The sequence below is a fragment of the Harpia harpyja genome, chromosome 2 (genome assembly GCF_026419915.1).
Source record: "Harpia harpyja isolate bHarHar1 chromosome 2, bHarHar1 primary haplotype, whole genome shotgun sequence".
NCBI lineage: Eukaryota > Metazoa > Chordata > Aves > Accipitriformes > Accipitridae > Harpia > Harpia harpyja.
The window spans coordinates 6,263,982-6,277,798 of record NC_068941.1 but is presented as its reverse complement, the minus strand read 5'-3'; the positions used below and the strand labels follow the sequence as shown (position 1 = coordinate 6,277,798).

Sequence of the window (13,817 nt, the reverse complement as noted above, 5' to 3'; positions counted from 1 at the left end):
CCATTACCATCAACTACTGAGTAAAAAAGAATCTTAAGACCTTATCAGACAGTAATATAGTAAGAACTGTATTCTACTGCTACAGGAAAGAACAAAAGCATATGCATGCAAATAGAAGAAACAAAATCTGAGAGACTAGCTAGAAATTTTCAAATAAGTTATACTGTCTTTAAATAGACAAAAGTTTTATGTTTAAGCAGACTGTAAAATTTGTGTACTGTAGAATTTCTTCTTTAAACACAAGAAAATATTTCTGTTACAAACATCTGTTACAAATGTTCTTAAATCTAAATTGTTTCTTTACACAAGAATGACTTAGAGTCAACCCAGACATATGTATGATAGGGATATAAATTTAGTACAAATCAGTTAAATTATCATTCCCTCATTTTGAAAGATGATTCTTCCAAAAATTATTTACCTTTAAAGCACAAAATATGCACGCATCTCCCTGACACACATGTCCAGTTAAACCTCTTAAACTTCGTCGAAATATGTCAAGTTGCCATAATACCTATAAGAATAAAGTTTCACAGAAAACAAGCAATGAGTTCTGAAGGTTCTACATTTAACACAGCAACATATAGTAGAATTTCATTTTTTTTAATTTCACATAACATGTACAACTTGAGCACCAACATTGCTAGAAGAATTATGGTCATTTTCCATTATTTTGGTAAATTGTGGAGGTGGAAGTAGAACATTGGCATTCACCACTCAAAATTTAGATCTCCTTTTTAAACTTTTTGAGACAATGGCAAACAATGTAGTAGAAAAAGAGCTGAAGTGCTCTTAAGGAAACAAGCAGCAAGCTAAACTGTGTACAGAGATTGTAATAGTCTTATGGCTTTATGTAAGAGGAAGGCAGCTATGGCGTTTACTTAATTTCTCCTTTCTCTTTTCCCCTCCCCCTCTCCATGCTTTCTTTCAAATAAAAAGATAGAAACATAGAAACTGAATTGCTAGGTAAAATGCAAGCATCATTTCAGGTTACGTCTATACTACATTCTTATGGTCTCTTACTAAAATGATTGCTGAAATACATTTGGTTTTTCACAGATCAAAATAATCCTGGTGCTTAATCAGGTATGTTTCTACCTTTTATTTGTGTTACTACTCTATATAAATGTCATGTCAGCTTGGTTACTCTACACTGCTTTCATCATCTAATGTCTTAGGTACACAATCAGTGCAGTAGTTCAGAAAGTTGACCATTAAAAAAAATAAATAAAAACCCCCAAAATGAGTTCTCAGGAGGCACAGTAACACAGCAGCTGCAAATCCAGAAAAAAAAAAATCCTATCTATAGATATAAAAGCTAAAATTAATTAGGATGCATTTGAAAGACAAATGTCCAAACCTCAGTTCTGAAGGTTGAACAGAGGTTAAAAGAGCAAAAAAGAAAGGAACACATTCCTCCTTGTAAAGGGGCAGTCACCAATCATCAGCTACTGTATGATAAACAGCAGTAGGTTGTGGAGTAGTAGGATCGTCTGAAACTATAACTAAAAATGACTTAGGGTTTAATTTTAGGGCACCCTAAGGGAAAATAGCAAAACTGCAAGAAAATATAGGTCATGCTGTTCCCATTGAATGTAAAACAGCAAACTCATTCTACTAAATCTATTGTACATTTTTATTTCAAACATCTCTAGATACCATATACACACACATACATGTATCTCTCATATCTCCTATGTTTAAATCCATACCATTTTTAAGACTTACAGTTTTTTAGGAAGTCTACATATCTATTAAGCCCTCTGCCAGTTTGGAAAATAATTCTGTACAATTTGAAAATGATCAGGTCCAAAATCTAAAGCATTACAAAAAAATATATATTCTTCTGCTCTATTTGCACAGCCTAGAAATTTGTTGTTGTTGTTAATTTCTAGATTTAAAAAGACTATAGTATAAACTAAACTGGGCCTGATATTTTGACCTGCAGACAATGTGGAAAGGCTAGCACTGCTCTGTCACAGAATTAAGTAGGTCCCCATATTCCCTGTCATAAGTAGGCTTGTAAAAGCTCAACTTTGTATCATGCTAATGTCACTGTACTATTAAACTATACTTCACAGAACTAAGAGCCAACATTTTTTCAACTATAGCTGGTGCAAAAACAGAACAGTATGTAAACATGCAAGAAGTTAGTCAGTGATAGGTATGCATATAAACAGTAAAAAGAAACGGAAGTCATATTTCTTTGATATCAAGTGTATCTCCTACTCTAATTCCACAAATCTTTCCTAAGATTAGAATCAAAACTTTCAAATAGATGTGCATATTCTGATATGCCCCAGTACCACAGACTCACGCGCTAGTTCTGAGAAAATGGTATTTTAATAAAAATAGTGTCCTATTCAATACAAGTAGCAGTACTGGTTGCCCCACATTAAAAAGTGTCTTGTAAATTTTGCCAAGTGACAAAACTGCTATGCTTGACAGAAACATTAGTTTTATAACTTTAGAACTTGCTGCTTAAATTTTGAGTTTTAAGTTTCCAAATACAAAAGGAAAGTTTTTCTGATATTCTTCATGCATGCAAACAAAACATGCTGTCATTTTTTGCAAAATCAAATACTTAATACTCTCAATTCTGTAAAATGCAATGCTAAATAAAAGTACTTCCACACAGTTATCTTTTTTTCCTACAATTGCCACATTTTCTTTTTTGTTTGTTTGGATTTTGTTTTGGTTTTTTTTAGGAAAGTCCATTCCAAAAAGACATGCTATTCTGTCTTACTTGGAATCATTAAGAAGTTTAACTGAGAACTGAATTGAACACCACTGAAAAATGCACTGTATTTTTCTGTAGAATACACATACTGCAATACAAATAGTAAAAACAGCATTGCCAAGAGAACATTTTCTCTACTATGACCATCTAAGCTGCTATAAAACCAGAACTGTTTAATAAATCAAGTTTTTTCTTACCTGAACAGCACTATTAAGAAAGCAGCTGTTTTGTCCTGGTTCATTTAACAAACCTTTTGTAGGAGCCAGGGACAGTATACTTCCAGGCTGATAAACTTTTCCAAGGTTACCCCCAGGTTTTCTTAAGAATTTCACCCATGCCATTATTTTTTAGACTTTATAATTGCAATATTTACGCTTAAATATTTAAGGATATGATGGGTGCAAGGCAAAGAAAAAGGTCCTAAGAGAATTGCTCTAAAGTCACGGCATTCCATTCAACTCTGTGCAATAGTAACCATTCATGGGTTTAAGACCATTTTCCATGAGCAGCTGTCAGCCATCTATGAGGATCAGTCTTTCCGTTAAAACACAGCTATACAAAGTTTCTAACTCTCAGACTTAAAAAAAAAAAAAAAAAGTGTCCAGTTAAGGTTAAAACATGTTAAAAGTTATTAGAATAAAAGTTCGTATTAAGCAAGTTGCACAGTAACTGATTTCTCCTTCCAGGGCTATCAGTAAAGTATTACTATAAATCATTAGTTGTATTATAACGCAAGTTTATATGTATCACAAAAATGGAAAGTTCTTGACAGGCGTTATACTCCTGTTCTCTCATTTCGTTCCATCTTCTTTTCACTTTTGACTGTGACCCATGAAATATATTTCAGTTTAGAAGACTCCATGTTTATTTCATTCTCTTTCCAGTGAATCTGAAATAGGAAAAAACCAGAAAATATAAAAATAGAATTTTCCAAAATGGTAAGGACCTTCTAAATCAGAAAAGAGATCACAGCCAAAACAACGTCTCAATCTAAAGGCAGATGCAATAACCAGGAAAGAGGAAGAGAAACAATTGCCACCTAAAAGTTGTTTAAAGACAGAAAAATTAAATTATTTTATCTGTCATAATCAATTATCTTCAAACTTATTATACACCTCTAAAGACCACGATAAAATTACTGTAAAGATTCTGGTAACAATATGTAACAGCTTATAAAAAAACCCATATAACAAGAGTTATTCTAGCTTTGAATCTCCAAGTCTAACAAAAAGATTACCAAGAAGTATTTTTATTCAACACTTGGAAGCCCAAGATGGTTTTGATTTCAATATCCCAGCAAATCACATGAACTGATACATATTTCTATGTCTTAAGATTACTAAGATGTTATAGATGGATTCTCAGCTAGTACTCAGCTTTCAAAATTTTGTACTACCTAGTAAACATTACATAAACACGTCATTAACCTAGTTGCATTCTTAAAGCATCCAGAAAAACATAGCTAATAGCAGAGCAAGAACATTCTGGTAGCTGTCCCAATAACTGATTCCAAAATTTTCAAATTCCAACGAGTTGCTTCTCTCGTTGTTGAAGGTACATATTTAAGGTTAAATGACTCATCATCCAGAACATCACCACAGGCACATGTAAAGCCCATACCATGATCATCTCACAACAATGGATTATTCAATCAGTTCGGCATTACTACATCATCCACGTAAACATTTGCAGTAACAGCACAGAACAGAATAAACTTACATAAACCAAAGCGATTAAGGCTGCATACTTGGGAAAGACAAAAAAAAAAAAAAAAAAAAGAAGAGCGAAATTTGGGCCTCACATTACAACCAAGATATTCACCTTAGATTTTACAAGCATGTGAGATACTAAAACTTAGCAGTATACTTAAAACTTGCAGCCTTCTCACTACAATTTTTTCCACTGTGCAAGCCTTTTCAGATTGGTGAGCAGCATTCAAAAACAAAAATAGATTTTGTAATTGGAACGCTCTATAAATTGGAAGATAACCTTCCCCAGCTCAGAACAACCAACAACACATTCACGTCAAACAGCTCTACAGCTCTCAAATATTGTACAGCTGGGACGCCACAGAAACAAATCACATGACTTTCAAAAATACCTGCTGGAAGTCTTGCACCCCTAAACCCATTCCCCTTCATTTAAAAGAAACATTGGTACTTGCTTCTATTATCAAAAAAGAAAAAAAAAAAAATCAATAACTGGAACCTAACCAAAAGTCCCTTTTGCCCCATGCATAATCAGATTTTGTTTGTTTGTTTACTGATGTTACTGTATCTCACCCATAAGTAATTTGATTTAATAATACTGGAAATTTTAAGTGTGATTTGTGACAGCACTAAGCAAGGAGTCTGAAATCTAACTGGAAACTGACCTTGACAGAATATCATGTGATAATCTTGTTTTCTTTATGTTCACCTCAATAAATCCAGAAGGGGGGTGAGGGGTGAGTACCTGGAAATGCATATCAGTTTAAGATCTTATTAGAACCTTTAATTAAAAGGAGTATCAACTTCAATTTTTTTTCTACATAAAAGTCAGTGGTCCACAGTGTAACAGCTATTCTTCTACAAAGGACCAAACTTTAATAAAACAGGGACAGAAGTGAAGGTAAAACAAAGATAAACACAGAAAAAGATTGAAGATTCTCTTACGTCGGGTCTGCAGAAGCGATAACATGATCTATACAGAGCAATTAAAGGAAATATTTAACAAGCGTTTTCATTAGAAAGTTTCAGCATAGTACATAAATAGAAAATAATGAATCACTGCAGTAAAGATGAATCAAGAGGAGTCAAGGAAAAAATCTAACGTGTATAGGTGTTTATAATCAGATACCTATATATGCACACATATACAAAAAATACATATACATATATATTCAAGAAGCCAATATGACACATCAAAAGCACTTAGTAATAGGAAGCGTCATTTGGCCCAAAGTCTTCTGCTATCACAGGAAACCATAACTATTAATTCCTAAAAATAATTGTTATGACTATGATTTTAAAAAATAAATTAAAAAACCCAGAAGAATCTTACATTCAACTCTTTCAACCATCAAATAGCTTCTACTGATTTCTGATTTAATATTTCTATATCTGTACTGAAAAACTGACCCAATACATTTCTGTCACAAAAACAGCTTGCTCCTTGACATACCAGAGAAGCTTCTTGAGCCCGCATTTTCCTGGCAATACAGAGTTCTTAATTCTATTTTATATAATTTCCCATATGGAGAATTACATACAGTTTTCTCCACCCTCCTATTGCTGTCCTAGAAGACAAAACTAAAGTTAAGATGAACAATTTTTGGTAATCAGCAATATCAAACTAGATACACTGAAGGGGAAAAAAACAGGAAAGAGACTGGATTGGCAACAGTACAGATGGCCTGTGGTAGTCATAAAGGTGGAAAGTGTATTTGCACTCCAACACATGCTTGAGATGTCCCTCATTGTGTTCCTACCTTTGAGTAGACGGGAGCAACAGGATCAATACAGTTCTGACCCAGAAACACCAGGCTTGCTATCAGGGCCTCCCACCCTAAAATAAATTCCCTACTGAATACACTACACCTCTCATCTCCAAAACTGCTCATACTCAGCATATAGCAGCCAAAATTAGAGAAGGAAATAGATGGAAAGTAGACTGTATGCCAATGATAAAATACAGAAGTTACTGGGGAAAAAAGAGACATGTTTCTAGTATCTAAATTTCATTTGGAAACAGATCTCACATACTCAACTGTGAGGTTGGACTACAGTTTGTTATTTAAAGAAATCCAAGGATAGACAAGAATGGCAGGATTCCTTTCCAGCCAAAAAAAGAGAAAAGTTGAATCCTTGTTTCATAATCAAGTTATTTTCTCATCTGAAAAAAAAGTGTAACAATAGACCCAAAGTCATGCTAAATTTGGGAAACATTTGTGTTCTTTTTTTCTTCAAATGCAAAAGGAAGATAGCTACTGCAAATACATGTGTGAAACTGACCCCTAAGACCAACAGACAAAAATTATAAAACATCTACAAAAATTTTACCTCTGTAGTTCAGCCTTTGGACTTACTTACATTAAGTCACAGGGGTAGAAGAGATTCTATCAAGTGGTATGTTTCTTTCTTATCACACTTTCAAGCACAATTTCCCCGTTTCTGAACAACAGACTTATGCATGGATATGGGCAGGGTGGGGGGAGGAACATCATCTGCGTTTACCTAGTCTGTATTTTAACTGCTAAGAAATACACATGCTGTTTTGGAAACGAGTTCTTCCAGAACAATCTAAGACAAAGAGCATTCATTCACCAAGAACTTCTAGAAAGTCATTTTGTCTTGCATTTCAGGGATGCCCTAGAACAAACATGCACTAAGCATTTAGCTGTTGGGCTGGGGTTCAGGAGAGTTATAATGATGCACTGCAAGAATTTAATAAAAAATGGTTCAGGATTAGCTCTATGTTACTGCCACATTACATTAAGATGCTTGCTGTTTAATTTCACATCCACAAAGTTCTGAATACAAACAATTTCAACTATCACACCAGGTAAGTGAATACAGTCTTATTCTAATGAACTGCAGAATATATTCATTGCACAGTTTTCATATGTGGGCCAGATATTCATTTTCCAAAGCACTGTGATATTATATTCATATGGCCTCTATTAACTGCCCGCAACATTAGTACACCTTTTCCTGAAAATTTAAATACAACAGTAGACAGATCAGAAGCAACTACTTAAAAATTATTTTCATGCAACCTTGTCACATTACTCTTTCTATAAATGCATTCTTTAAACTGCATATGTCACACTAAACACACCCCCCCGCAGCAGTTCAAACGTGTCAGGTGTTTAAGAAAAAACAGCAAGGGCATATCACAAAGGTATTCCTTTTAAAAGATCTCTCTGTACTTCTACTACTCAACTAGAACTTCACACCAAATGGGCACTCTAGTCCCTTTGTTTTATCTACTACTCCTTCTCTCCCAAAATGGTCACAGTCAACCCACAGAACAGACAGTAGCTGTGAAATAATACTATCTTGACACACAGTTCTCTGGCCAACATGACTCGTAAGTCCTAGCCTGGAGTAGGAAGCTCCACTACCCATTCTTACTCCACTAATACCCTGTATCAAATACTATGGTGCATAGCTTCTTACTCACTAGTGAGAGGGGCACTGTAGACTAGCCTTCCAATGGTGCCATAAGCAATGGGATTAACTTCTGTCATCCATTTGTCATGACAGCCTCTCCCTAGGGAGAGGAAGTCTATAGTAGCATCTTGTTTTGAAATTTACATTGTACAAATATCTCAAAGTTTGGTTTTGTTATAAAAAAAAAAAAAGGAGGAAAAAAAGCCAAGATCAAAGAAAGCTATTGTGGAAAACACTGCAAGGATATATGCTCTTTAGTCACAGCAAGTTTTTCTGGATTTGGACCATCCCCCAAAAGTATTATTCCTTTGCTGACAAGCCTACCCTCATTGTAGATTGTTCCATAAACCAGAGAAGTGATGCTGCTGATCAGCCTTGGTTCCTTCCTCCTCCTGTAACATTTGGTTAAGCTTTTAGATGACTGGGACTCAGACCACTGACTCCCTTAACCTAAATTCAATACTGTATAGGACTATAATTAGGAATTGAAGACTGTTCTTACTGTCTGTGGTAAGCCAGTGTTGCTAAGAGTACTGCACCATTTATTAGCCACTGGGGTTTACCAGTTCTTTGTAAGTTCTTGGCTTGACAAAGGTGTGGGTGACTGAGGATAGATCATAAGTCATTAAATCATATAGAGTTTTCAACAGGTGCAATCTTTCAGCAAAACAGTTATTTCACATAGTGTTCTTGACATACTATATAAGATTTTTAGCAGCTGAGAGTTAAAGAAATATTCCTACTCTTCAGACTAAAGGGCAATTTTGGATGACTGTTTTCAACCAGATACACTATACAAGGGTTATAAACTCTCAAACCAACTATTTATCAGCCTCAGTCGATCTACCTTGCCTAATTTCAGTCACTGTTCTTCAGTCATCAATGATCTCATCAAGCACCTGGCTACCCTTAGGTGTGCAGCCTTACAGGACAAAATACATGCCTGTCACAAATTTCTGGCACTTGCCTTTATATCTTCCAGAACAACAAATACACTAGTCAGCAAAAACGTGTGTTATCACCCATTTTGTCGGTATACCCTAGCACGTAAGTAACTGCAGCTGGCTCAGTCTTTTCAATGTAAGAAGTAACATCACTAAATCAGCTTAGAAATCAGTGCAGTTACTATTTTACCTAAGCAAATCACTTTCTACAAGCACATTTGGGTTTAGGCATCTTTGATAACCATTCAGATAAAACTGATGAGATAAACAGTTGGTTCTGTGAATACTGAAACTATCAATGCCTGGCTCCTGATAGTTTTATGTCTCACAGCTGAGTTACCGCACAGTTTTCTCCCTAGTTGGGGTATATGCCAACTCTGCTCCTTACATCTTCTTACAAGGTCTCTCTCTTCCAGCCAGCTGCCTGTTTTCATGCACTCTGTAAGTACATAATCATCTTTAAGACTTCTATCCCTTCTGTCAAATTGGGTGGAAACCTGCCAATGGGTTCAAAAGTTGTAGACTATGTGTCTCTGAAATTTGGCTGAAGAGTCACTATTTACATCTTCTCAGCTTCATTTTGCACCTACTCAGTGTGTTGCATAAATGACTAATGGCAAATCTTTCTCATTCCCAATGCTAAGGTTACTTTTAAGCAACACAGCTTTTTCCTTCTGCAGGCAGTTCACGCCCATGTGCTGAGCCTGGCAACCCACCCAATGGTCTGACAACTCTGGTCAATCAATTTGTAAACTGATACAAGTTATAACTTAGGAATTTAGATACAAGACAACAAAAATCTGGAAGAGTGATTAAATGTATTGCAAGGGAATAAACTTGTGAGGGAAAACCACTAGAGTTTTCTGCAGTGAGCCAACATTATTAGGTCTGTGGTTACTTTCTCCTCCTCAACAGAATGAAATCCATAAAAAATTCAACAACTTGCAATTGCGAGAATTTGAGTGTTTTCCACAGCTCAAAAGCTTGTCATTTAAAATTGCCTATTTTTGTCAACAGAACAAAAATCTGATTTGTACCGTGACAATACTGGAGGTTGCAATGATTTTTCCCCACAACTGAAAAATAAAAAAAACCCCAAACCTGCAACAAAACAGTGAAGTTGCTTTAAAAATGTAGAAAAAGACTGAAATTTGAAATTAATAAACTCTTACATCCACTTCAATGGGGCTGGCTCAATTTTTTTGGTCCCTGCACAAATCCCGTCCCCTTCTACATTTACTGTTGTGTTCAACTGTATATGTCAACAGATCTCATTTGGTGTAAGATACATCTAATGCTTTTGGTAGTCACCACTCTGTCTTTGAAAATTACACTATTCACTTCAAAAGCTGTCAAAGAAATATGTTTACAAGAATGCAAATTCTCACTACATCAGATAGAGAAACAAAATACTTCATTAACAGCACTTACTTGCAACACACATAACATGAAACAAGAACAACACTGTAAGACCAAAAAAATCCCCCAAAACTATCACATTCCCAGCAGTGACCATAGCCTTGATTTTGTGGGCCATCTACACGTGTACCAGCCAGTGGTATTGGTCTGACACATTCCTTCTGCCTTCAGTCACTGACTCAAGAAGTCCTCAAGAGACGACAGGGATGTTAGACAGTTATCTCTTCTAGAAATTCTTCCAACCAATCTCTGATGATTTTAAAGCCAGCCTTTTTCTATTTTAAAGACTTCTATTGCCTCTTCTCCAGCCCTTATCCACTTAGCTGTGCCTCATATGCCAAACCACTGCTCCTGCATGTCATACTTCTCTGTATCCTTTCAAGATAGGAGAACCAGAAGCATAGATGCTATCCCAGATGGCTTTTGTATGAGTATACAATTTTTTCTTTAAGCTGTTCCAATAAAAACTTTCCTGTTCACATCAAAACCAAAACAACAGGTTCACAGCTCAGCATCTCTGGGCTGTTACAACTAGAAACCAACTTTAGAAATACTTACAATGGGAACTCTGAGTAAAGATCTTAAATAATACAAATTCCGAACCCATGACATGGGCCAGCATTTACAGTGAGTCATCACACAGTAACTACAGAGAAGATTTTTGTTTCTCCATCTTCCTCCTCCTTTACAAAGTGCTTTGTTCAAAGTTTACCATGTACTCTTTCTTGAGCCTCAAAAGAATTATCATTACAACAATAATTCTCACACTTGCCTTTTTATCCCGGATTAACTGCCTGTCCAAACCGTAACCTTGCCTTTCAGTTTTCTGTGTAGATCTTTGATCATTAACAAAAGTGCAAAATACCAAGTTCTGTTCCTTCCCAAAAAGCTTTCTGATTCCTTAACTCACCAGGAAAAACTACATAACTGAGTTGCAAAGAATAGTAATATGAGCATCACCTTTAAGCCCACCCATATTTTATAGGCTTGACAGAAAAAAGAATGTCCTGAATCTTTACACTTCATGTATTTCTTCACAAACAAATCTGTACAAACCTATCTACAAACACTTCACTCAGTCCACACGTCTAAAATTCTGATCCAGTCCATCTCCCTGTTACAGCCTCAACCCATCACCATTTCACCTGGCCCCAACAAACTCCAACTTGTTTCCACTTAAAGCACGAGGATGTTTTTGAAGAACTCTTTGAATGGGTTTCATTCCCATCACTATGTCCCTCAAGTGACTAAACAGTTTTATTCTATCAAGAGGCATTAACCAAAGAAAAATGACAAAGTGCTGCTACCAAGATCTTGGAAAGCAATGTAACTGAAACACATGATAGTGCTAATACCCTGACCCTGAAGTTCTAGGGGTCTCATACCCAAACAATTCTGTCAGTAGTACATCGTGCACACTGTACGACTGAAAAAGATTCTGCACTATCAAGTTTTGATATGAAAGTCAAGTGCATATTTTAGGTGGTTTTATTGTCAACATCCCACTGGTCCAGGATAATAACCTTTTACATGAGTAATTTGATATTAAAAAAAACCCCAACCAACCAGTAAACACATCTTACTTTGCAACAATTTGTTAGGGGAAGAAACGATTACATGCCATTTCATGAAGGTAATTTATATTCAGATTATAACATGAGCTCTCACTATTTTGATAGCTAAAATCACCCTTTCATTCTGCAAGAACAGAACAGTTAATAATAAGGTCAGTCAAGGCAATTTTCATTGCCTTGAGAAGGAAAGGGCATACTGCATCATCAATCAGGCACAATACTATTCATGAAATTTTTTGCTCTTAAAATAATCCTAGTAGCTTCAAGTTAAGCAAGAGGGGATTTTGTCATGCCTGTGCAAAATAAAGCATTAAGTAGAAATATGTAAAACTCACACTTATTTTGGGAAGGGAAAAACACATGTCAAGAGAACAAGACGTATTTCCTCTGAAAAGCTGTTTTTAAAATATTTGCATTGAAAATCAAAGTTAGGGATAAACTTAAAATTTAGATCAGATGCTAAGCAGCCCATTTGCATGCATCTACCTACGTGCCTCTGAAACTCTGCTTGTATGAATACAGCAAATAACACAGCCTCCGAATACTGTAAACCGATTAAATTTCAAACAGCTCCATACTACCTGTACTGGCATTTCCTGTTCTAGACACTCTTTGAAAACACTCCAGAAAAACTCGCTGATGGGCATGTGACTACCACGTTAAACATTAACTTCACATTCTGCCTCTCGCAGAACCAACACGCGAGCTCGCAGCGTCTCGGCACGAAACCCATGCCCGGCAGCCCACCCCTCTCCGCTTACACAACTCACAGGGGCAGCGCTGGCAGCTCTCGTCCGTCCCGTCCCCCCCCGAGCTGGTTTTGACCCTCACACCCACGCCGTCCTCAGGAGGGATTTAACCCCGGCAGCACACCCCGGCGGGCCCCAGCCAGGGGCCCGTGGTGCCTGGGGCCGGCCGCTCACTCACCAGTTCGGCGCGACGGCCGTGAGGGGCGACGGCGGTTACCGCCCCAACGGCCGAGCGCGCGGCGGCCGCCCCTCACCGGACGGGACACCCCCAACGCTCCCCCCCCGCCACACCGGCCACCGCCTGACGGGCCGGCAGCAGGTGAACGGCCCGCGGCGGTCCCGACGCCGCCGGTGGAGGGGGGGGGGATCTCGTCCCACCCGGCGCACCTCGCCCCGTCCCGCGGGGGAGAAGACGCGGGCCCCGCTCCCCCCTTCCCTAGCTCGGGACCACGGCCCCCTGGCCCCCGCCGGGGCTTGGGGCCGTCTCCTCTCCTCCCGCCCCGCCGAGGACACGACCCTGCCCGACCCCCGCCGGCCCCCCCGGACTCACCTCCCGTCCCCAGCGGCTCCCGCGGGCAGCTCCTCTCTCGCCCCCTCCCGGCGGCGACTCCCGACGCGGCCCCGCCCTCACAACAACTTTTCCTCCCTCCTTCCTCCCTCCTCCTCCTCCCGAGTCTCGCGCGCCGGCCAGCCCGGGTGGGAGGCGGGGGCAGCCCCGCGCGCGCGCGCGCGCGCTCCTCCTTCCTCCCTTTCCCTCCCCTCCCACCCTCTCCCGCCCGGCGCCGCGCCTGCGCGATGAGGCGACCGGAGAGCGGAGGCGAGGCGGCGGGGGAGTGCGCGCCTCTTCCCGACGACAGCCCGGATCCTCCCGAGCGTGCCCGGCGCCAGGAAGAGGGAGGGGGCGCTGTGGGACGACAGCCGGGGGGCGGGGCGGGGGAAGAAGAGCTCGAAGGCGATTGGAGGGATCGAGCCAATCACAGTGCCGTGCCACCGCCTCCCGCTCTGGCCGGAGAAAGCCCGGTAGGTGGGCGTGGCCGCCACGGCCGGCGTGCGGCTAGGGCTGCGCATGGGCGGTGGGCTGCGCGTGAGGGTTTGCTCCCCCCTCAACGGTCCGTGCTCGAGGGCCCGAGGGTGTTACTGCGCCTCAGCGCCTCAGCTGGCGGGACGGGACGGGACGGGACGGGACGGGACGGGACGGGACGGGGAGGGTTGGGGCTCCCCGCGGCCTGCCGAAGGCA

At 39.4% G+C, this 13,817-nt stretch overlaps 1 protein-coding gene across 3 annotated transcripts in view; it reads right to left on the bottom strand.

Moving 5' to 3' along the window:
* The window catches only part of USP53 (ubiquitin specific peptidase 53), a 41,148-nt gene extending 27,893 nt beyond the window's left edge, over positions 1-13,255 (bottom strand). The window contains exons 1-3 of one of the 3 annotated variants that reach the window (XM_052814167.1): positions 13,130-13,255; positions 2,938-3,629; positions 422-514 (exon numbers count right to left, since the gene is read on the bottom strand). In XM_052814167.1, coding sequence (XP_052670127.1) covers positions 422-514; positions 2,938-3,081 — 237 coding nt within the window. In that variant the 5' untranslated portion in view covers positions 3,082-3,629; positions 13,130-13,255. Of the gene's footprint in view, positions 1-421; positions 515-2,937; positions 3,630-5,114; positions 5,181-13,129 lie in introns of those variants that run through there. The other 2 variants (XM_052814187.1, XM_052814177.1) reach the window with 2 other exon arrangements.
* Between the last annotated feature and the right edge of the window lie 562 nt (positions 13,256-13,817).